Source organism: Nicotiana tomentosiformis, chromosome 8 (genome assembly GCF_000390325.3).
Source record: "Nicotiana tomentosiformis chromosome 8, ASM39032v3, whole genome shotgun sequence".
NCBI classification, from domain to species: Eukaryota; Viridiplantae; Streptophyta; class Magnoliopsida; order Solanales; family Solanaceae; genus Nicotiana; species Nicotiana tomentosiformis.
The window spans coordinates 121,233,252-121,258,682 of NC_090819.1; the positions used below are offsets into that span (position 1 = coordinate 121,233,252).

At 36.5% G+C, this 25,431-nt stretch overlaps 1 protein-coding gene across 2 annotated transcripts; it reads right to left on the bottom strand.

Moving 5' to 3' along the window:
- Nucleotides 1-5,906: 5,906 nt before the first annotated feature.
- LOC104091311 (U4/U6 small nuclear ribonucleoprotein Prp31 homolog) lies at nucleotides 5,907-13,783 on the bottom strand. Of its 2 annotated transcripts, XM_009596624.4 has the most exons (9): nucleotides 13,636-13,754; nucleotides 13,233-13,331; nucleotides 11,290-11,355; nucleotides 9,795-9,926; nucleotides 8,465-9,357; nucleotides 8,248-8,318; nucleotides 7,596-7,698; nucleotides 7,357-7,432; nucleotides 5,907-6,217 (listed from the first exon to the last, which is right to left on the bottom strand). In XM_009596624.4, the coding sequence occupies exons 4-9, from the start codon at nucleotides 9,897-9,899 to the stop codon at nucleotides 6,110-6,112; spliced, it is 1,356 nt and encodes a 451-aa protein (XP_009594919.1). In that variant the 5' UTR covers nucleotides 9,900-9,926; nucleotides 11,290-11,355; nucleotides 13,233-13,331; nucleotides 13,636-13,754; the 3' UTR covers nucleotides 5,907-6,109. The 2 variants fall into 2 exon arrangements, with proteins under 2 accessions (XP_009594919.1, XP_009594918.1); XM_009596623.4 differs by lacking the exon at nucleotides 13,233-13,331 and having other exon boundaries at nucleotides 13,636-13,783.
- Between the last annotated feature and the right edge of the window lie 11,648 nt (nucleotides 13,784-25,431).

Here is a 25,431-nt window from a genome sequence, read left to right on the forward strand (position 1 = left end):
GCTCCACCAGTAGCCAGGAATGGTCGCCCCAAAATAATTGAAACCTCCTCATCGGCCATGTAGTCAAGAATAATGAAATCAACGGGAAAAATGAACTTTCCCACTCGCACCAGCACATCTTCAATAATTCCTTCAGACGCTACTAATGACCGATCTGCTAGCTGTAGAGTTATAGTAGTAGGCCTGGGGGCTCCAAGATTCAGCTGCTTGAATACTGATAGTGGAATCAAATTAATGCTCGCTCCCAAATCGCATAAGGCTCTACCAACCACGTGTTTTCTATCGCCAAGGAAATTGTAAAACAACCCAGATCCTTCAACTTAGGCGGGATCTTACTCTGTACTCTAGCACTGCACTCCTCAGTAAGTGCAACCGTTTCAAACTCTGTCATCCTTATTTTGTTGGCCACAATGTCTCTCAAGTACTTGGCATATTTAGGTACTTCTTGCAGCACTTCTATCAAAAGTAGATTCACTCACACCTGGCTCCAGATATCTAAGAACTTTTTGTACTTGGACTCATCTTTAGACTTTTGCAACCTTTGAGGAAAAAAGGTGGTGGCCTTACCTCTATCTCCTGCCTATGTTTATCATTTTTCTTTTCAGCTTCTACCTCTGGTTTAGGTACCAATATTTCAAAAACTTCTTTAGACGTGTACTTTTTCGGCGGCACCTCCTCCAATGCTTTCCCACTTCTTAGATTAATTGTTTGCACTTGTTCAATAGGATTCTTCTCAGTATCACTTGGGAGTGCCCCATTAGGTCTAGCATTCTGAGTGGAGGCAACTTGCCCAACTTGCCTTTCCAAATTATTGAATTCTGTCCGAAGTTGTTAATTATCAAGCAAATGCTTCTTTAACAAGTCATTAGTAGTATCCTCTGCCAGTTGTTATGGAGTCTGTGGTACGTTGAAATTTCCTTAAGGCCTGTTACTATTCTGATTACCACCCCAAGAGAAGTTGGGATGATTTCTCCAGTTTGGATTGTAAGTGTTCTCATACTAAGTATTCTTGTTCATAGGACCTTTGTTGTGCTGCCCCACATAATAAATGGATTCAGGATTCAATGGACAATGGTTACTCGTGTGGCGTTCTCCACATATCTCACAACTTGTAGACATTTGTTGTACCTGCTGCATTTATTGTGCTTGTTGCATCGTCATCTTATTTACCCGATGGGCTGACTTTGCTATATTTCCCTCATGGCTGAGAATTCATCAAGCTCAATAATACATACTACCTTCTGTTGAAGTGTTCTCTGTAGTTTCCTGTCTCCTTGCCAATTGTTATCATTAGCCGTGAAATTGTTCAACGGGGTTTGGATTTCAGTGTACGGCCTAGCCATGCAACTACCTCCACATGCCGAATCAAGAATCATCTTGGATGCTTCGTCTAACCCATCAACAATAGTATGACCCAGGACTTCATCAGCCTGACAGTGATGTGGGCAATCTCTAAGTAGTTTTTTATATCTCTCCCAGGCTTGACATAGAGTCTTGCCATCTTTTTGTTGAAACCCCAGAATTTGGCTTCTCGGTGACTTTGTTTTCTTTATGGGAAAGAATTTGATAAGAAATTTTCGTGCTAGATCACCCTATGTTCGGATTGAGTTTGATGGCTCTTTATTCAACCACTCTTTTGCTTCCCCCAATAGAGAAAAGGGAAACAATGTCAGTCTGACATAGTCCTTGGGGACGTTCGGATAGTTTGTAATCTCAAAGTGCTTAGTTATGTCACGCTTCACGATAGCCTGAGTCATGTTTGCGAGACTAGGCCTTGCGGCCTCAATCACCGGCCTTACTTCATTTTCTGCCATCTCGATTAGCTGTGGTTGGAATACAATACCCAACTCTGCAATTCTTGCTCTTTCTTCCATCTCCCTCTTTAACCTGTGGAAGAGTCTTTCGGGTTCAGGATCTGGAGGAGGAAGGTTGTTCAAACTGTTGCTTCTTCTTAGCATTCAATGTGAACACCTGTAGAGTCAGAAATAGATAAACAGATTAACACTTGAACAAAAATAAATAAGAGCTTATTTTCGACAAATAACTAATTTCTAAATCCCCGACAACTGATGGTAGACTATAATCCTGTATTTTAGTCACTTATTACACTTTAATTCACTATACTTTACTTGTGTTGAGCTTTAATTGGTAGTGTTTTTGCACTTATTGTGTATATATATCTTGCAGGAGTGATTTCGAGTTATGTAGATATTGTGGAGCTAATTCGAGTTATTTGAAGCTTTGAAGTCTGACTAGAAGCCCAAGAAATTAAGTCAAGATTACGTTCGGGGATCGAAAACCAAGTCTGAATGTGAAAATTTGAAAAACTCATTTCTGGCACAATTTGCATCGCCCCGCGGCATGCCCCGCAGGGCGCGGGGCGCTAGTGCAAAAAGTGGCCAGAAATCATATTTTGGCATGTTCTAGAATTTCCTACATGTGTGTCGCATGGGGCAGTGCAGCAGCCCAAAAATGTTATGGTGACTTCCCAATTTCACTAAAAAGGGTAATTTCATCCGGGGATTATTGGGGGCGGCTTAAATACATCAAAACACCATTTTAGATGGACTTTTGACACATTTTCGACCTAAGGAGGCTAAGGAGGAGTTGGGAGAACACAAGCACAAGGATTTCATCATTCCTTTCTCGCTCAAGATCCGGGTTTGGATTGAATTTATGTTTTTCTATACTTTAGTTACATTTGTGAAAAACTTCTCCATGTCTATGGAGTAGATCCTTTTGGGTTTTGATGGATTTGGTGTATTGATGATTGTTTGTGGATTATAACTCTTTTTTATGTATTTGAATCATTTTTGAAAGATTTAATTGTTGCATTCATATTCACTTGTTCTTGTAATTGAAAGAGGCATAACTTGTAATATCTTTGCATTATATTGTTGGTTGAGTTCATAGATTCTTCTAAGTAATCGAAACAGGCTAGTTGAATCATTGATTAAACCTAGTTAGGAGAATAATCGAAAGAGGTTTTTCTAAAGACCGATCCATTATGCATTCTTGCATATCTTCAGAGAGCTTAAATTGGTTCATATTGAGAGGTTGGGACATAATCGAGAGAGGAGTTTCTACTAAATAATTGTACTGATAATTAGGTGAATTCGAGAGACTTAGTTGAACATTAGAAGTGAATTATCTAAACTTAAATCCCAAAAAATTATCTTGCACCTAACCTATCAAAATCCTATTTTCTCCCATTAATAACTTCATTTGCTTAGGCCTTGCTTCGATTGTCATTAGTCAATTAGCTCTAGATTCTCAATTAATTTTAGTATTAACGACATAAATCTAAATTGTTGATCATCTTGGATAGCAATCTAGCTACAAACTATGATAATACTGTCTAACTCCAATCCCTATGGATACGATATTATACTATACTATCTTTGACTAGCGAGCACAATGTAAGTGTGTGTTTTGTGCTCGTCCGCAACGGCGCCAGAAACTTGTTGGATCCAAACGCACATGCAAGTATACGCGGTCGACAAGTAATAAAGTGATAAAAAAAAGTACCGTTGTCACGAGGATTTATGATCAACTATTTTTTAATCTAAGCTATTTATATATTTAATACTCGAGTAAGTGTAAAGAAGATGATTGTGATTCTTATAACTAAATTACTATGAACTAATAAGCAAGCAAGAAAATAAGATCGCAAGTAGAGCAAACAAACACTTAGAAAAAATTCAATGAGATGGGGATATTTCAGGGTTATGGGATTGAGGTCTCTCCTATTGCGTTTTTCAGGTTGATGTAATCACTTGACTTATCTAATTTGTTGATTAGCAGGGTTTATTATGTTCGTGAAGTTCTTTCGACGCTTCGCTCGCCTATTCAAGCCAACCTAAGACTATATATCTATAGAATCAAACTTGACAAGAATGCATGTATATTTCCTGCAAAAATAACCAAGTAAAGCAACTAGAATATGTCTATCCTAATCACGAATCTATTCTCCGATGCCCGGATTCAAAAACTTACTTTATTCAATCCTATATGCAATTTATAGTTCCCACTTTCGAGTTCAACTATAAATTCGTAGATAGTATTTTATTGTTAGCTACGCAATAGAATAATTAAATGTAAGATTGAATAAATAAATTAATATGATAAACTCAAGCAAAACAATCGACCGTCAATTTACAATAGTCAAGAATGACCCATTACCCCAGAATAATATAGTTCTTAGCCACTCATGTTCATAACAATAATCAAAATATTATTTTTAAACATAAAAGGTATGAATACTAGGTGAAGGATGGAAGAATCGATAAATTTCGTGCTCCCGAGTGTTTTGTGCTTGTGTTTTCCTCTCAAAGTGGCGTCCCTCCTCCAAAATAGGTTTAGGTTTGCTTTTATACGAGTTGGAGCGTCTTGGGGTCTAAATAACCAAGTCCTAGGAGAAATAGGACAAGTTCCCGTCACCATTGCCCAGGGTAGCGTGGGGCGCTAGCCCTGGCGCTGGAAATTTTGAGAGTCTGAAAACTGTGCCACAGGTAGCACCCCACGCTACCTGTAGCGCTACTTTGTGACTTTTTCTCGTTTCTTCCCCTTTTCGCTTCAACTCACGCACCTTCGTCCCAAATTGCCTCCGGATGATTCCTAGACATAAAAATACAACAAATTAGCACAAATCATTACATTACACATCCGAAATCTACAAAACATGAGTAAAATGCGAAGCAATATGTATATAATTATACATACTTTAAGCCAAAAATCACACACCCACCCATTGCCATGCCGGCCAAAATCATAATTGTTCTGCTTCATTTTACATAACATTATAACTATTTGCGAATCAAATATCTCTGATTACAATTTTTCATATATTTTTAAAATGTTTTTACTTATAAAAAGTTATTGATTTAGAGTATGCTTTTTATGTGAGTAATTTACAATAATCTATTTTTGTGTGTTTAAAAGGCTTAATGGATAATGTCTGAATTGACCAGAGTTAGAAAATTTAGTCCTAGAACTGCCAACTCCACCATTCGTTTCGAAACAGAGGAAGTAATAATTATAATGAACCCACAACCAAACACTTCTACTAGATTGTGCTTTTATTTTCGGTTGCTAAATTTGGTTTTGCGAGTCAAATACCCCCCCCCCCCCCCCCCCCCATTTTATAGTGAAGAAAGAACCGAAAGGAATAGGTGGGACGAAAATTTTCAATTATGAAACGAGGAAAAAGCATAAGCGTTTCATGTACGAGGTCCAATTAGACAAATTGCGTGTGCATATGATTGGTTTTGCACTTTCATCATCACCATTGTTAAAGTGGTTTTGCACAATGCTTTTGGTCATACCTCAATAGTGTGGTCCTATCGCCACTCGAATATCTATGTTCAACATCGGACTGGTGGTTGGTCCAATACTGGACTGGTCCTATAACAACTCCTTTTTTCTTTCCTTTTTTCTTTTGATAACCATAATTTTACGGGTCCTGTTACCTCCACCAAAACTTGGACACATGAAAAAATCATCTAATATTTTTGCCAAAATTGAACCTAAAACCTCACCACTTCACTATCCATTAGGTCACACCCGAAAAGAAATCACCAGTATTATTTTTCCTTTCCTTTTTCTTCACCGAACAAAATAATATTCTTTCGGCAACTCTTTCACTAAAGATTTAGCACATGGCAACTGATCCTATAACAACTTGGTCTTTATTAGAGTTGACCAAGTTGAGCCATGACCAGCACACACGAAGGATAACCTCTGCTTAACAATTCATTTTTCCAACTCTACTAAATCATATCAGTTCACAGAAGCTGACGCAAAGATTACTGTACCTATTTTTTTCGAATTCTGGATGCTCTTCAATAGCTAACAGAAGACGATAGTTAAAATGAGCTAGACAAGCAATAACACAATTGAAATAGAGGTTAGGAAAATTAGTAGTACGTACCTAATTCTGATATTGATAAAGCTAAAACATATGTTACATTTGATGTATCAAACAATTTGCATGGTGTTTTCTTCTATCAAAAGCACAACCAAGAAAGGACAAAAGGTTGTATTTTCAGTAGTAGAAGCTTAATGTACTGAAAGGGCAAGAAAACTGAACATTGGCGCCACTAGGTTTGCTTCATGTTCTCTTAATCTTAGAAAACGTTCCAGTCTCAGAGAAATAGGTGCTTTGCGTTCCGCTGCCAAGCTGATTTGCAAGCGCCTGAGGATTTGATAGCTCGATCCCCTGACATAAAAGTTAATATTAGGATAACCAACACAAAACACAGAGAAGTATAGAGACAGAATAAGACAAAGGGGGGGAAAAGATTGACCGAGTTAGACCAACACAATCTTAAGAAATAACCAAATCAGAGACTGACACAATGAGTTCAAAAGGGCAACCTCAAAAGTGCACACATTGACAAGCTTATCCCCATCCACCCACATTTAGATATTATTTAGCAAAGATTCATGGGAACCGTATTACATTATAATTCCGGCTGAGCCTTCCCCAACTGACTTGGAGCATTCTTGCACAATCCTGGCATCTAGGTGGGGTTAAATAGGCGTGCAGGGTCATATTTTTTGGGTGGATCAAATGGATTGATACAATAAATTGGCAGTGTCTGTGTTTTCATTGATAACAATTCTTTTCACTACCACAATAATCCCTAATGCCACTTGTGAATGTCATAAGCAAGAGCCCAAAATCTACAAGTTACGGTCCACACAATGTTAATTTGTATTGTGAAGTAAATAGGAGTTTTTTGCTAATCATTCCAGATGAGAGAAAACCAGCTGCTAATTAGTGGAGGCAGGGGTAAGTTATCAGATTGCAGATAAGACTTATTGCATGCTAAAAAAATTAACTTAGTAGTTGGGTTGGCACCCTTTGATAAATGAACTATTTCAACTTTTTTCTGACAAGTAAACAGTATTATTATTATTTTTTCATTATTGTTGACAAAAAAGGACACGCTCCTGTTCACAAGACGTAAAGAGCAGTACTCCAAGAAAGTACAGAACAAAGACCAACAAATGTCAGTTTAGTGGTTTTTCCTTGCTTGTAAAATTGGAGATGCCCCTCTCGTTATGACTCAGGAATAACAACTTGACCAAAAGAAAGGTTTCATTTAACAGAACCTACACCAAGATTGAACCGGTAGGAATCATAGAAAGGTACAGTAACAAGCTGGGAAGGGACAGTGTTGCAATAATTCATAGTACAATTGTACAAAGTACCTAAAAACTTGACATGAAACATAAAGCCGAAAAACCTCAGCCTTCCGACTCCACATGCAGTACTTCAGACAATCTTGTGTATAATATTTGCTTAACAAGAAGGCAAAACAAATAAGTAATTAACCAGTAAAAAGAGCTTACTTGCACTGGGGTGAAGGCCAAACTTGAAGTCAACCCTGATGTGGCACCACTGCTTCCATAACTCTTCTCCTTGAATCTGGTAAATTGTCAAGCAATGAGAAATAAAGAGGCGTAAGACATAGACAGAACAAGTTAATAACATGATTGCTGCAAGCCCCGCATACTGCAAATTTCACTGGTCATTAATGTTCAAACAAGTGAGAACTTTTATGGGAAAAGAGAAAAGAAGAGAGACTTACTTCTTTGCTACTTTGGCAGCAAGCTTGCTTTGACCAACTGATACACGCAACTTGCCGCTTCCAGCCTGACCAAGCATGCCGTAGCCCTCCCCTAGTCCATCCCCTAATTCCAGGAAAGATTGAATATGAAGTAAAGAGCAACATCAGTCCTGATCTATACTAAAAAAAAAAGCTTGAAATTCTGAAAAACAAAATCATAAAAAGCACCAAAAGTTATCTCAGATTAGATTCGAGTCCTCTCATCCCATAAACTTTGCAAATACCCACAAGAATTTGTAACTAGTACTAGCTAACATTATATACTTGGTCTTTAGAATGCCCAAAGGAAAAGGATTCCTGAGAATGGGTAACACAAGGATAAGAATTTTTGCTTCAATGAGTTCTGGAAATCAAACAGCCAGATTCACTACCAAGTGCAGAACAGTTATTTCACTTGCAGGAGTTATGTACTCTAATTTGAATCAAAGATTTCATAAAATATGCAGTTGCAAACAACATTGTCGTCAATCACCACCAACCATACTTGAGAAATGAAACCATTTATTCAAGTGCAGTATTAACCAAACTTTTCCATTTCCACTTTTTGCTCTCATTTTGGGACTTCTATTTAATTTGGAAGGTGAAGGGGTTGCATTGAGCTAGTTGTTATTACCTAAGGAGCTTTCTTCAGGTACTCCAAACTGCATCCTGTTTGCTAGCTTCCGCATGTCCGTGATAGCATATCTGATGAAATATCACGAAAACATGTATGTCAAGCAAAAAACATGTGCTTAACCAGATATAACTCTGGAAACTTATTTAAAATAAATAGATAAATATATAAATCTGGAAACTTTAGTGCACATAAGATGAAGTGAAACATCCAGTACCTTTCCTTCATCTTTCTCAGACGACGACCACCTCTCTTTTTCTTAGGCTCAGAATCAGGAACTGGAAGAGGCTTTGGCTGCTTTGCAGGAGGTGGCTCTTGCCATTTCTCTATCTTTTTCTGGATCTCTTCCCTAAGAGTTCTTCCAGTTTTTCCAGTCGGGTCTCCACTGATTGAGTCCACACGTGCCGCTAATGTAGATTTTGCTGCCAGCAGTCTAACGGCTCGCATCCTTAAGGAAGGAGGTGCACTTTGAAATGTTTCTGTTTGCTCAATATAACCCACATGAAATTGGGAAGTTGCTGTGGAGAACCCTGCTAAAGTCTTCTTTTTGGCACCAAGAAGCTGGACATTACAAGCAGGCATTTTTGCCAATGACGAGAGACCACCAGCAGTACCCATAAGTTTTGCAGCAACTGCACTCCCAACTACAGCAGAAAGATTGGGAGCAATATATCCCATTCGACTCTCAACAAAATCAAGAACCTTTTTCTTTGCTGAATCAAGAGCAAGGGCTCTATCACATGCTTCCACTGTCTTCTGTAAAACATCTTCTGGCAATGGCTTGCCACTGGTAGTTGATGCCGTAACAGAGACAACCATGATGATAGCTGAGGGTAGCAATCCTTCCAAGTCAACAAGAGTCAGATCCATTTCATTGCCAATCTTCTTAACAACCCGAGCATAATCAATTGGGTGATGAACAAGTGACTCTAACTCAGGGAATTTCAATCGATACTTGTCGCGTATGAAATTGTGGATTATAACAATTTCATTCTCAATGTCAACTGATAAGGCATTACAGTCTACTATCAACTGATACTCTGGATCATCTTCGAGAACAATACCTCTATTCGTGACATCGGACTCCTTCTCAAGTGCATCTTCAACTTTCTGCAGCATTAATAGAATATCACCATTTGCAGAATTACTCCCAACACCATAGGGAAAGGGGATAGTTGGAGGTAAGACTAAGAGGAAAAAAAGTAAATAAAAAGCTCTAAGTTTCTAATTAACACATGGAACATTTAACCTCTAACTTCAACTCAGAAGGGGAAAAAAGGGCGATCTCACTTGCCCATCCATGTTAACATAATATAAGCAGAAATGGCACATGAGGAAAGAGAAAAGGTAACAGGAATAGAAAATATCAGAGATAAAAAGCACACAAGACCCTTGAATTTAACCAAGAAGAAAAGGGCATCAACAGCTATAATGTAAAAAACTTATGGGCAGTCCACATTGTTTTAATTGGGGCAACTTTTTATAAGCATAACCGGGGAGATGATGTGAACAGTGAGCACATGAAAGATCATAAGGTATGTACCAACCTGCATTATGTCAATGTAGCGACGTGATTTTTGCAGCTTGGAAACATTATCTAGATCGTCATAATTTAGTGCTTCTAAGTCTGCCAAGTCTCCGTCTTCCTCCATATGCTCAGCATCAAGATTCTCCTCATCCTAGTTAAATAAAGAGGAGAAAAGGGTCAGAGTTGGAAGACGATAGAAAAGGAATTTGATAACTGTATGGACAACATCTTCCACCCACAATTTTCTTCTACTGCTCCAAGAATCCCAACCCTAATCATAGAAAAACAGAAATATACGCAGTATGCCTTATGGAAACACCAGTTAACACAATATAACATTGACTTTTCTTTCACCCAGTACCCACAATAAGTTCTTATTATCCATTTTTAACTTCTAATACTCCCTCCGTTTCAATTTATGTGAACTTGTTTGACTGGATACGGAGTTCAAGAAAAAAGAGAAGACTTTTGAACTTCTTGTGTAAAATGAGTCACATATATTTTGTGTAACTATAAATCATTGCGTAAAGGTAAATTGTTTCAAAATATAAAAAGGGGCCATTCCTTTTTTTGGTACGGACTAAAATGAAAATAGGTTCACATAAATTGAAACGAAGGGAGTACATTTTTGTATATCATCCTAACATTAATATCTAATTGTTCCAATTTCCCACATTTTAAGGAATTGTTATCTATTACCTTTTCTCTCTCTCCACTCTATTTTTTTTTCAACCTCTCCCCCTCTCTTCTCACAATTTCTTACCCAATTTGATTGAGATCTCTCTGCAAATTTGATTTTGGATCAGGCTTTTACCTTTTCTATCTATCCCCTCTCCCATAGACATACAATTACTGACTTTGTATTCAACCATTCATCTCCTTTTATATTCGATTTCTCTGATTGAAGATTTGTTGGAATACTGTAGCTTTTTATTTAAATATTTTGATTTTGAATTGAATACTATAGTTTTTATTTGAATACCATAGTTTTGGTTTGAATATTGTATTTTTGAATTGAATACTGTAGTTTCAAATTGAATATTGTACTTTTGAATTAAATATTGTAATTTTGCATTGAATAGAATTGATTATGTAGTTTTGAATTACTGTATTTTTGAATTGATACTATAGCTCTGAATTAAATACTGTAGTTTCATAAAAAGTAGAGTGATGATAGAGATTGGTAGCTGTCTTGTGTTTTGAGGAATGAGAGAAACAAATTACAATATTGACTAAAGATACTTTTAATTAATTAAGGCTAACTTATAAGGATATTATCCCATATAATACGCTGCCATTGAAAAAACCAAGAGTCAACTTTGACTAGATTTGTTATACCGTATAATTAGCTATCGAATCCTATATGTAATGTCCATAATTACGGTATATCGTGTAAAAAGGGTCCGCAGGTGGTATAGTTGTGTTTCATTCCCTAGACAAAGTATAGAGGAAAACAGAAAATGAAGAAACGGAGATGGCTGATGAGTGGCAAAAAGTGAAAAAGATGTACTCACAAGAACATCAGCATCATTGTCTGACAACTCGTCCAGATCTGCCAGGAAAGAATCAGCAAGAGTTGCCTGCAACCAGGTAAAAATTATTAAATTACGACATTAATTACATAAGAAAATCCACCAGAAAATCAAAAAAGACATGTCAAGGGCACAATCAGTACAATTCTCATACATACAGAGAACACAGGGAACAGAATGGAAAAGGAAATATTCTCTATCAGCATATTTGGGAGTGGGCAACACATCTAATCATGCGCATCTCTCCTGCTGCTAGCAAGTAGTTATAAACATGTGCAACACACAGTCTTTAGTTTTTAGAGAGATGACACACAGCTCGGCATGACATCAGAGCAACCAAAGGTCTTGAGTTTAAGTTATTGTATTGAATATGTCTTAACAAATTGTTTCCCGTGCGGGCATAATTCTTTTTTTCCACAGTCAAACACATGAAAATATTTTTATATTAAAGGTGATGGTGTGACTTGACCAAGACCTAATATAAATAAACAATAGGGTCTCATTGCTAATGGCTTAAACTTTTAGACGAGGCATTCACACTTCACACAATTCAAAACAGCACACTGTATCACATCGGAAAAATGGATACAAATAATAATGTTGTTGTTGGTCAGGGAATGGGGAGAAACTGCAAATTCACATGGAGTTGGTTTGTCGAAAAAAATATAAAAAGGGACAAACTTCTTTTTTCTTTTGATAATGATGGTGTCAGAGCCACTATGTGCGCACCTAGACTATTTCATTGGTACCTACTACCCACCATGACTTAGGAAGATAGGAAGCAATCACCTACTCTCCCGTCCCGATTTATGTAGTGGTGTTTGATTGTGCATGAAGTTTAAGAATGAAAGAAAGATTTTTGAAACTTGTGGTCTAAAATTAACCATAGAAATTTTATGGATATAAATCATCTCATGAGAAGTTTGAAATTGAATTTTTATTAAATAGAGAAAGGTGTCACTTTTTGGGACAGACTAAAAAGGAAAGAATGTCGCATAAATTAGGACGGAAGGAGTAGTACTTTTTTTCTCTACTGAATTTGAACCCTAGTCCCCTATGGTTTTCACCCACTTGATTAACCACTAAGCCACACCATTGGTGCCTATGAAGGGGGCATACTCATTCTTATCGTATGTTTACTAAGTAGTGGGTAACAGGATGAGAATTAGCTTATGGACGGATAAGTGGCATGCTGACATGACCCTTGCAGAAGCATCCAGCAAGCGTCACAAACTTGTGACTAACAAGAACACAAATGAGTGTGTCACCATTTGAGGAGTATAAGTAATGAAAATGAAATGAAAACCAATATTTAGGAGGACTATCAAGGACAGAAGCGGGAAGAGAATGGGGTCTTTTTGCTACATTATGTGAGTAACAAATAGATGATGGAGAGGATAGAATTACATGGAGAGAGAAGGGAGAGAAATTGTTCATGATTACGCCAAATTATTGGAAACACTTGATATCGATATTACGGATGCTAACTAAACTCAAGTGCATTAGCTAAAAATCACAACTGAAGTGCCCAAACAAACTTTGGACTCATATATTGGGCACGACATAAAGGACTCATTCTCCAAGTCCAGGCTCTAAGAAGACTGCAGAAGAAAGTTTCTTTACTTTGCTTTGCATGTTGCCAAAACACTCCAGTTTCTTAAAAGAACATTAGTTTTCCCTCCAAGTAGAAGCATTGATTTATCTGGGTGTCCAAAATGCAATTCATTCCAAAAACAAAGGGGACATACAGAGAAGGAGACATCGTCTAAAACAAATCCTAAAACAGGTACTAGCACGCCACAAAATCCCAGATTGGTAAACCTGAGGTATAAGGAGCCAAAATTTTTTTAAATAACAATACAAATTCATGTGGACTTATTAGAATAAGCAACTGACAATTTTTCAGAAGTAAACAGTATCAGTACCTATCCAAAAAGAAACCTTTAAGTAAATGCGCGGAGCACATATACAAGGAGCACACATCTATGCTCAGGCTGAACTTCATGAAATTCCAAACATGTCTCCTTTAACCAAACCAAAAAAAAAAACGCAAAAAATCAAAAAACAAAACAAAATAAACTCCAAACATGTTTTTGTTCTTCACAATTAAACTAGGGAAAATTTTCTGACCACCAAAAACCAGTCTTTGCAAAGCACTATAAAGAACTATAATTTATTTCAATAAATTACTATGAGCATGGGAATAACCCACATATACCTACACACAAACACCCAATGATTCAGAGTATTGTTCCGTTAAGAAACCCTAATAAAAATTATAATCAATAGAAATCTCTAAAACATGAATTTAGGAAATTGGATAAATACCATTGTCCTTCCGTGCCCACAGCACACTTGATGATTTCGCCGCAAACACTAAATTTGTGTAATGATAATCTTCTGAAAAGGACTTGGACCTATAGAGTTGCAGAAGAGAAAATTGAACAAAAAATTAAGTACCTTTATTGACAGGAGAGAACTAGGGAATCCGGGTTATGAAAGAAGTCCAGAACCGACTCTAAATTCATGGGCCGGTAAAACTAGTAGGCCCACTACCAGAAGCCCACGTTCATGTCGACCCGGCCCATTTCTGCCACAAAAAATGATGCCGTTTGCACGACTTCTTGCGAGAAAAAAAACGAAATCGTCCCGCAAAACACTTTTCGATGCAAACTTTGGGGATGTGAATAATTCTCACTAAAAAAAATTAAAACTTTTAAACGAACAATGTTTATAGAAAGAAACAGAAGAATTAGTTTGGCAAGAAATGGTATCGAACCAAAATTTCAATGCAATATCATCTATAAATGCAAAGTACAATCTCTAATAATTTATCTATAACTTTTATAAGATAGGTTTTCTAGCACTTTTCGAAAAAGTGTTTTTGAACCTTGTAGATAAGTTCTTTAATAAGTATTTTGATGCTCTGTTATTTTATTACTCCTATATATTCTGTTTTCTTATTTGTTTAAGTAGAATATATAGATAATAGATTTTGCACTTTAATTTGATAGCCGCGGACATTATTTTTTCTGAAATATTGCTCAACAAGTTTAATTTCATATCTGAACTTTTACGGAGTGAGTTTTAAAGAGTAAAATATAAGGCATTCAGGCATGATACTTTAAAGAGGAACTTGGTGCATTTATTTTCATGCCTTGCCTAAATATAAGGTATTACACTTTGAGAGGGACGTAAATTGATACCTCTTGGTCTTACACGTCCTCCTTAATTAAACCTCATTGATTGATGTTAATTATTTAGACATATAAATATACTATGTCTCAATCACATTAAGTACTTATAGAAAGACTGATAAATTTGAATCAGAATTATAAAAAACTAATAAATTTATCCGCGCTTCACGCGGTTATGAAAAAAATAGTAAATTTAATATATGTATATTTGAGTTTAACTTTCGAATTTTTTTGAAAGTTTCTCGACATTTTTAAAAGAAGAAGATAAGTGAAATAGTAGGGAAAAAAAGAAATTAAAAAACAAATAAATATTCGCCCATCTACGATAAATATGAAACTTGGTCATTCCTCTTTTCTTCACATTTTTTAATTTTTTTTTCTTTTTTCCTATTTATTTTTCTAATATTCCCTCTTTAATAATATCTTATAGCATTACTGTCACGGCCCAATTCTCGCTATAAGTCGTGATGGGCCCCAACGTCACCGTCAGACAAGCCGAAGGTGAACCATCTAATTAATTATTCATTTTATTACTTTTTAAAATCATAATTTTTTATTAAATAAAGAAATTTGCGTATTTAAAATCATTGATACATACAATGCTAGTAAGATATAAAATAAAAGGTGACAATATTAAAGCAAAATTATTAACATCAACTAGAATATCTCAAAATCCGGTGTCACAAATGCATGAGCAACTACTAAGAAATACAATACCAATACAACATATGTCTGAAATGCAAAATAGGCAGGATAACATAACCGAACATGAAGGAGATTCTGTGTGCTGTGGATCGTAACATGGGATGCAACTCACCGTAAAGTCCCCGCAATAATTACGCCTTTGCGCCCAAAAGACCACCAAAAATATATACTTGCACATAAGCGTAGAAGTATAGCATGGGTACGTAAATCAATGTGTACCCAGTAAGTATCTAGCCTAATCCGGAAAGTAGTGACGAGGGGTCGATATCGACACTTACTAGCGATCCAATAAATCAAGTACAGTAGAAAGTAAACAAGTATGAAGCATCGGTAATTAAACAGTGAAATCAAATATAGGTACATGATACGATCTTCATCTGAACAGTAAACACAAAGTCCTCAAATATCGATTACCTCCTCAAATGGAGTATATAATATGGTCCCCACCAGATAGGTCATTATATCTCAAGTCAGAAAAACTCACAGATATACTGGCTTCTTATCAAATATTACGCACGATTCTGCCAAGGCGAGCGGCCTGATCCCATAAGAGTATTTCATGAAATTGTCTAGGCGAACGACCCAATCCCATAAGAATATTTACATGATACTGCCGAGCCGAACGACCTGATCCTATAAGAGTGTGTTATAATATCTTGCCGAGGCGAACGGCCCGATCCCATAAGAGTGTGATACATGATACTGTCAAGGCGAACGACCTGATCGCACAAGAGTGTGGTACATAATATTGTCAAGGCAAACGGCTAGATCCCATAAGAGTGTTGTTGAGGCGTTCAGCCAGATCCCATTAGAATATGAAGTTTTTACAGGTCTTCGACCCCACTCACGAATATACGTGTGAGTTATAGATTCAAGAAAAACTTTCCGATGAATACGCACAACGCGGGAGAAATCTGTAAGAGAAGTACAATTTCTACGACCAATCAAGTAGCTCGTCAAGTATCTAAAATAGCGAGTTCATTACCCTACACGAGTATAGTCTCAGGTCATAATGCGAATTAAAGCAATTAAACAGGTAAGAATAACTTCAATAGTACAATTAGAGCATGACGTGAATCTAAGTTTACCCGGACATAATCAGAAATTCTAGCATACGCACGGACACTCATCACCTCATACGTGCGTAGCTCCCATAACATGTAGCACATACAAAATATAATACCTACGGGGGTAATTTTTCCCTCATAAGGTTAGACACGAGACTTACCTCGCTCCGAAATTCAAATAACCAGCTCCAATGCCTCTCTAACTCCTCAATTCAAAGCCAAACGATCCGAAACTAGTCAAATAACATGCAAACCAATAAAAATATACCCTAACACTCATAATTAATTATTTTATAACAACTCTAAACTCCGCTCGAAAGGTCAACAAATTCAACCCTCGGGCCCACGTGCCGGATTTCGAAACCTTTCGAAGAGAAACTTTTCCCATAATGTCACGAACTCAAATATATGATTTATTCTAAATTCTATATCCAATTTCGTGGTCAAAATTTTAAAATATTAAATTCTAGGAAATTCAATATTTAAATCCATATACAATCCATGTATTTATCTTATAACAAGTGGAAATAACCTACCTCATCATATATGGCGAAAATGATCTTCAAGAATCACCCCCAAATCGCCCTACATGTGCTCCAAGAACTTAAAGTTAAAGAAAATGAGCTCAAAATTCTGAAATTAGATGTTTAATACACCTGTCAGGCCTTCTCTTTCGCGATCGCGATCATTACCCATGCGATCGCGGTTAACAAAAGTTCCAGCATAGTTTCCTTTATCGCGATCGTGGTGTACAAATTTTATTTTCTTCTTTATAGACATTCTTTGGTATAATAGCCATAACTTTTTGTATAAAATTTCAACTAATAAACTATTTATTTATCTTAAAACTAGATTCAAAGACTTACAACTTTAATTTTTGGATCATCTCCATATTTCTTATAGGTTGTAAGATATAACCTCTCGAAATCAGACCACTGTTAGCAAAAAATTCCTTCTACGCGATCGCGACCCTTTCTTCCGCGATCGCGATTCACAAGGCCTAGATTGCACTTTACTCTTAGCGATCACGGCTCAGACCTCCGCGATCGCATTGCACACCCCTAACACCAGTTATCAGCAGTTTCAAAAGGCCTAAAAGTGATCTGAAATCACCACAAAACTCACCCAAGGTCCGAGGAACCCCGTTCAATTATTCTAACAAGTTTATATACCCTATGTAAACTTGTCTGAAGGCTCGAAACACAAATTACAACATCGAAACCAAGAATTAAAGATTAAACTCAGTTTCTTAAACTCTCTTAACTTTCAAACCTTCATCCTTCGCCGAACGCGTCTGAATCACACGTAAACATTTCGGAACGACGCCAAATTTTGCGTACAAGTCACAAATCACAATACGAACCTATTCCAAGACTCGAAATCCCAAACGGATATCAATAACACCAAAGTCTGCTTCAACTCGAACTTAGAAAATTCTAAGACCTTCAAAATGCAGCTTTCCATAATAAGCACCAACATGCTCTAGGATCATCCGATACTTAACTCGAACATATGCCAAGTCCAAAATCATGATACGAACCTATTGGAACCTTCAAATCCCTATTCCTAGGTCGTTTACTCAAAAGTCAAATATTGGTCAACTCCTCCAACTTAAAGCTTCCGAATTGAGAATTTTTCATCCGAATCAACTCCGAACTTCCCGAAATTCAATTCGGACCATACGTATAAGTCATAAAATATAAAGTGAAGTTACTCAAAGCCTCAAACCACCGAACGACGCGCTAAAGTTCAAAATGACCGATCGGGTTGTTATATTCTCCCCTACTTAAATATACGTTCGTCATCGAACGTGCCAAGCACCGCTCCAGAGCTGTCCAAAATTATTGTTTAACACCTCGTGCGCCTGCCCGTGCCACCACAACCCATATGAGCACATTAGCTCAAACCAGACTGAAGATTCTTCCTGCTACCTTAGTCCACAAGCCTTAGAACTATATTCCAACATCCGAAATTCTTTGCAAGACCTGATTCTAATGTACGAGCACTGTATCAATCTCAACACGTTGGATCAAACATGATCATGCACCCATGCTGAACCCACGCAATGCACCGCATAATTCGTATGCCCATAATAACATCCTTCAAACATAGAAGCTGCAAAATTACTAACATGATGCTTGTAGTATACCTCATAACTGAAAGTACAAGGAGGGGTGAATTGTAGCCTTTTTAAATTTCTAGTCGACTACTCTTCAGATCTAGTCGACTTATGCGGAGACATCCTGAACCAAAACTGTTAGTACTTCAGTTTAAATAGATGCTACTCACAACAAACAGTAAGGTGTATAATAAAATATGAGAGCAGCAAAATAAATGACACCAGAAATTTTATACTGGTTTGGAACCAATGTGGTATCCTAATCTAGACTCCTTGGGTTACAAGGATGCTATCTCTTGAGCTCATTGTAATTTGGGTTAAGTACAACTTGTGTGATTTTTAACGTTCACCACTAACGTTTACAGGGTTGGTTTTCACTCGCTCACCAACAACGAACAAGGGTTGGTTTTTACTCGCTCACCAACAACGACCTTTTGATTTTCACTCGCTCACCAAAGAAATGAACAATGACACAACCTCTCGAATACACTGCCTCTCCAATATTTTTCTGTCTCTCTTCTCTCTTTTGTGTATACAGTAAATCTAAAAGTGAATTACAATTCTTGTTAAAAGTAGAGCAAAAAACTTGAAGTTGGGTAGACAATTATATAGAAGGTTGCGTGCTTTTTCTCTTCTATGAACTCTTATATATATATATATATATAGCCTTTTCAACTTGTTCTGGCTATTGCATAGCCCAAGGGAATTTTCTGTCCAAAGCCTTTTCCTGACCGTGCTTTATGAAACTTTCCATCTTGAAAATATTTGCTTTCACAATTAGCCTTGAGAGCTATCCAGATGACTTCTTGATTAGCTTTACTAATTAATCTTGACCATTCCTTGATTCTCTTGGACTTTGAGAATTATTTCCTTCTATATTTTGATACTCCAACGAACTCTTCATTAGTGCATGAACTTGGCCATACTTTGTAGCCTTCTTTTGAACTTGGATAGTGTATGATTCTTCCTTAATAGTTGTGGCTTTCCAAGTATAGTCCAGTAAGGATCTTTCTTCACTCCTTAATCTGTGACATATGAGATTAGAATCTCTTTATCTCCTTCGCTCCTTAATTTGCGGTTCTTTTCGAAAGTTGATCACCGTTACCATCCTTGGCTTGTAGTCTCGTAATGAAGCTTTCCTTTTGAGAAGATTGGTACTACTCCTTTCCATAATATCTTCTATGTACTTATATCACTTTATATTCATACCCTTGATTTAATCTACCTTCCAAACCATAGATCGTAGTATAGCCATACAGATATTCTCTTTCCATAACTAAAGAGGGAATGTAGTAATAATATTTTTCCATAAATAATAGTAGCATCTTTGAACTCCTATTACATTGAAAATATTCCTTTCTTGATCTTGGAAAATAATCTTCCATAATATAGTTTTTGTGCTATATCCATACAATATTTTCTTTCCATAGAAAATATATTCTTCCTTGGCCTTGTAGTAACTTTTTCATGTAGTAATTTCCGTCCACAAAATAATAGATCTTCTCCGTGATTTTAGCAACTTTCCTTTCAAGATATTGGAAAACTTTCCTTCTATAATTTTCGCAGATTCTTCTTCTGATATTGTAGTAAGCTATTCAATATTTAAAATTTGACTTTCAAATATTATTCCTTCTATGACGCTTGGAGATCAATTCTCTGAAAATAATCTTTCTTGATAATATTTTCGCTCATAAATTCTTCTCATGATATTCTCTTTCTTATATTTGTTTGGATCTTTATCAGCATCTTTTTTTTTTAAATAAACCTGTACAAAAATAAGATTAACACAAGTAAATATTCTTTAATTAATAATTATGTTGGTTTGTTATCATCAAAATTAATACGTGAAACCTTGAGACTAACAATAACACGTATAAGCCCTGATCCAATCCTTGTGATACTGCAACGATGAAAGCGACACGTAAAAGCTCATAACCACCCGCCAATCAATAAATCATGGAGTCTCTTCACTTGACAATAATCATTACCTCATTCTGAACTGAATAGTGATATTTTCTCTTTAATATACCTTGCATAAATCTGATTATACCGATTTCAGGTCTAATAACCTCGCCTCACCCAGTACAAGCTGCTCGGGCAGTAAGCCACCTCAAACACCGTCTAAAATCTCATATGACGCAGTCAATGTGCCAACGAGCTACAACTCAAATATGACCCATAAGGAAGAACGAGCTCTTGTATTACCTAGCCCGCGTAACGAATAAACCGGCCAAACAAATATCATGAACCTATCTCATGGATGAAAAACAAGGCACACAAAATAAGCACAAGGAAACGTACTCAACATCTCATTGTTGCGGCGTGCAACCGGATCCAAACATCACACTCGTGGCGGCGTGCCACCAGGTTCACATAACAATCAATAAGGAAATACCTACCAAGCCCTAATGCTCAAATCCACGAAATGCCCGAATGTCGACCACAAACACGCCAAGTACATAAATACAACCCTGGAGAGACGGATAGCACCATGCGCTACAAAACTCGACCCGACTAAGGCGCAATAAACGACAAGCTACACAGGACCATAACACATGTTTGAAGAATCAAGTTGTTTCACAACTCACGTCGCATAAAAAAAACTAGCACTTGAAATAGACAATGCCAGGAATACCATCCATTATGCCCGAAGACCCGTCTATAAGCGATGCTATGCCAAATAAGTATATATGATCTGGTATGAAATATACATTCACATTAGGCCTACCAACGGACCTCAAGCTGATTCCGATAATAGGTTTGTAACCTCCTAAAGATCCACAATGACCATATCCATGACACATACGATTAACCATTAAATCAGGAACAAACTTTCACAGTCCGTAACCAAAGAAATAGAGCGCCTCTCAGACGTAAACTCTCTCACCAGCGACCGTACTAGAATCTCCATACCGTTCACTACACATATCATGCCGCTACGCGAGAGTACAAGAATTTTGTCATATTCTCCTGAACCACTAGTAGAATAAACACTTAATCGGGTCGAAGCCCTTTCACTTAGCACATTTCAGAAGAAGGATCGCCACACACAACCAACTTTCCCTACCCCACAAAAGATGCAGAACTCAAGTCGTGTTCTAAACCACCATAATTCTTCCGAAATTCATTTACACATAACAAAGCCATCAAAATCAAATGCCTCCAAATCAATCAAATTGCGGCGGCTGTCAAGCCTGTACGTACATCCACGAATCACCTATGTAGCCTTACCATACCGAGGGAACCGACTGTTTCCACAACCATGCCGATTCAAACTACTACTAACTGACTCAATTTCTTCCAATTTACTCTTGACTTGCCTTTGAAATAATAGCTCTATTCAAATACTTAACAAACCTCAAATAACACTCATCCCGAGTGACCCCAAATCACGAGACCACATCGTCTCAATACACATAAGCCATCTCATATTCTCCTTATGCACTCGATAGTATCTCTAACCGACACACTTATTCTGAAATACCTTCTGCAACTCCAAAATTATTTCCTTTCCATCTTCCTAACACCGCACCGCAAACCCGATGATAGTATAGAAATTCTCCAAGTACCCTTCACACTTTGCCGCAAAACTCAAATCCTCATCCACATAATTAGCCCAAAAATCTTCGAGCACCACCTTAAATCTCGAATCCACTAGTACCATTATTGAGAGTCGCCTACTCTAATCCAGTCCTGATTATATATAACTAGATAACTAGTGCTCCGTTAGCACATGAACACTCCTAAGAAGCAACCGAAAGAGTCATTTCCCTTGTACATCACTCTCAAAGAAATAACAATTTTGAGTCATTCCCCAACCTTCACATAAACTGATAAGGCAAAAATATAGCACACACCCATAAAAATCCCTTGCTTGAATTACCTCTAATGTTCTCTTCCCTTAGTCACAACTGATCCACCAGTGTACCGACGATAAAAAATTTCACAGACACACAACCACGTTAGGGCTGCTTATCGGGCGGATCGTGCGATTATTTACTCTTAATGGTTTGGCTTATCGGTTATCGGCTTTTAAATGTATTAATCCGCTAGCCACCCGATAAGATATCAGGCAGATTGGTATCAGTTTAGCTATTATCGGGGGTTATCGGTTTATTTTCAGTTGATTGAAACTTAACATACTTCAGCACAGTCAACATTTCTCATACATATATATCAACTACATTCAAGTGGATGGTTATCGTCTCATACATAAGAATGTGGATTGCTTGGGGTACTAGAAGATGGGGACTGCTTGAGCATAAGAATACATAGTGCTGTTAGCATAACAGCCATAAGAATTTTACCAACAAAATTGCTCTTCTTCTTTGGATCTGTATAATCCAGGCCTACAATTAACAAAGAAAATTGGTATTTTAGACCCTAAAAACAAGTATTGCTAGAGACTTATATAGCACAAATTAGATCGATTCTAGGCCGTTGAATCAAGGATAATAGAAGGCTGAGATTTGATTTTGATTTCATTAAGCGAAACGACATAGTTTAAGCAAAAACTATGTCGTTTTAGCCCCTTCCCTGGCAGCCCCTTCATGGATTAGCCATTGCACTTTTGGCCACTTAAATCATTTCAATTTTGGCCTAATTTCCTCAATCCTACTTATTAAACTAAATTTACACAAACAAAATAATTAATTAAATAACTCATTCAAATGATCAATTAACTAGATTAATTTACCAATTGAACAGTTAGTTAATTACTAAAATGCACGAATGAAGAAAGAACTATTTTTTTGGGTATTTTTATGATAGGAAATATGCAATTAAAGACACAAAAATTAAGAAAAATAATTAAAATAACAAAACACTAAGGGGTCGTTTGGTATGAGGTGTAAGAAGGTATAGTGCTGGTATAAAAATTTAATATCACCTTAATACTTTAGCAAACCTGGTATAAGTTATCCCGGGATTATAATTAGTACCGGGATAACTTATATCTTATAGAGGGTGGGGTAATTAGTGGCGGGATAACTTATACCTTCTTCTTAGAAATTATGCAATTGTCATTTTTAATACAACATACCAAACAATGCATAAAAAATAATATAAGGATAATTAATCCCATAATAATTTATCTCAGTATAACTTATCCCGACATAAACCGTATTCAAACCAAACAACTCTCAGTGACTTTAGGAGGTGTTAATAGTGCAAAAATTAAGTATTCACGTTGACAATCTCGGCATTCTCAAGATTTTCCATTAGATTGACACATTAAACTACACAAGTGATACTTTTAGTTAAAAAGGAAAGAATTGCGGCGTGGGAGGATAATTGTCAATCTGTCATGTTAACATTCGAAATTACCAGTCTTTTTGTTCACCTGCTAATTTGACAACTAAATAAATAAGCTGTAAAGTATACGTAATGTAATTGGTTTTTCTGTGTCTACAACGTACACACACAAATAACATGCTACGCAACTAACGTTTGATGCAATTTATTGCTCGTTACAATCTTCATTATTTTATCACAAATTATGTACAATTGATTGAAACCATGACTTTTTACGGAACAAATATTTTAATATTAAATATAAACTGTAATCGTTCGTAATTCCTAATAAAAACTTTTTTAAGACAATCTTTTTCCAATGTAATTGTGGTACTCTTATGACTTGTTTGGATGATTGTTACCTATTGTATTGTATCGTATTGTTACTTTAAATACGATATTTGTTTTGATTGTTATTTAAATTTTATTGTATCGTATTATTAAATCCGTCGTTACTTTGTCCTTTTGTCTCATCTCACCCTTAATTATTATTTAATAATTTTATTTTATCATTTACCTTACCTTTTTATATAATAATTTTACCCTGTATCAAAATTTTTCTTTATAATATTACAAGTTTATTTTTATATTGCTGGTGCGTGATATCATAAAACAACGGCAAACGATACAATTTATCCAAATATTGTATTCATCAAATGATACAATACTGTTTATCCTAAAAAAATGGATAACAATTAAATTTGTAAGTGATTTTAAGGATATGTGGGTTAATTCAATACAAATGATAAATTGCGTTAGATTAAACAGATAAAGGACGTAATAAATTATTAAACCAATCAAGAGGAGTGATCCCGGACTTAGTAACAGCTTAATAAAATGCCTGCCTTCGATCCCGGGCTCATGTTACTGATGATTTGATGAACAAGAATAAGAACTTTGAATAACAGAGAAAATAAGAGTATATTGCCTTGATGTGCGTGTTACAATGTACAATGAATAATCAAACCCCCTTTATATAGTAGGGGAATTTTACCTCCTAAGTACAATTCGGTAAAAATCTTCTGTTTAACTAATCACCGGTTCTCTGCCGATACGTACCGAGATTCACGCCGTAACATCCGGGTGGTTACGGATATCACAGCCTTTTGTTGGTCGTGCTCGATTATCTGGTAATGCTCTCCGAGGCCTTTGGGATTCGAACCGAACCTGGGGGTCATGGTTCCGATACTCCCGAGGGCAGGCATTTTGTCCGGAACCCCGCTCGAGGGGCTCCTTGCCTCGATTTCGGTTCCTTACCGTCACGTCTCTCGCTCCGTTTACTTCATCGGAAATCGATGTGTCCCATGGACTCGGTTTTGCCCGTATACAAATACAATACAGTACAATACAATACAATACGATAAATTATGAAACGATACGTAACAACTATCCAAACAAACAAGTTTATAGATAAAACTGATTTTATTTCGGTGTTGGGACCTCAAGTATATCCTAGACCGACTAATACAATATGAAGCTTGCACTGCTATCATCCTGAGTATTAACATAATTAAGTTTCTGAAACTCAAACTAAATTTCGAAATAATACTAATAGGTTATTACGTGTTAATATTAAATGACTTATATATTTAGCTTTGAAAAAAATATAATCAAAAGTACTTTTTAAAAATTTGGCAATACTAATTTCTGATCAAAAGTGCATTTCAAATTAGATTCTAACACAAACTGTTTTTTGTCAAAATTATTTTTGAGAAGTTTGGCAATACTAATTTCAGCTCAAAAG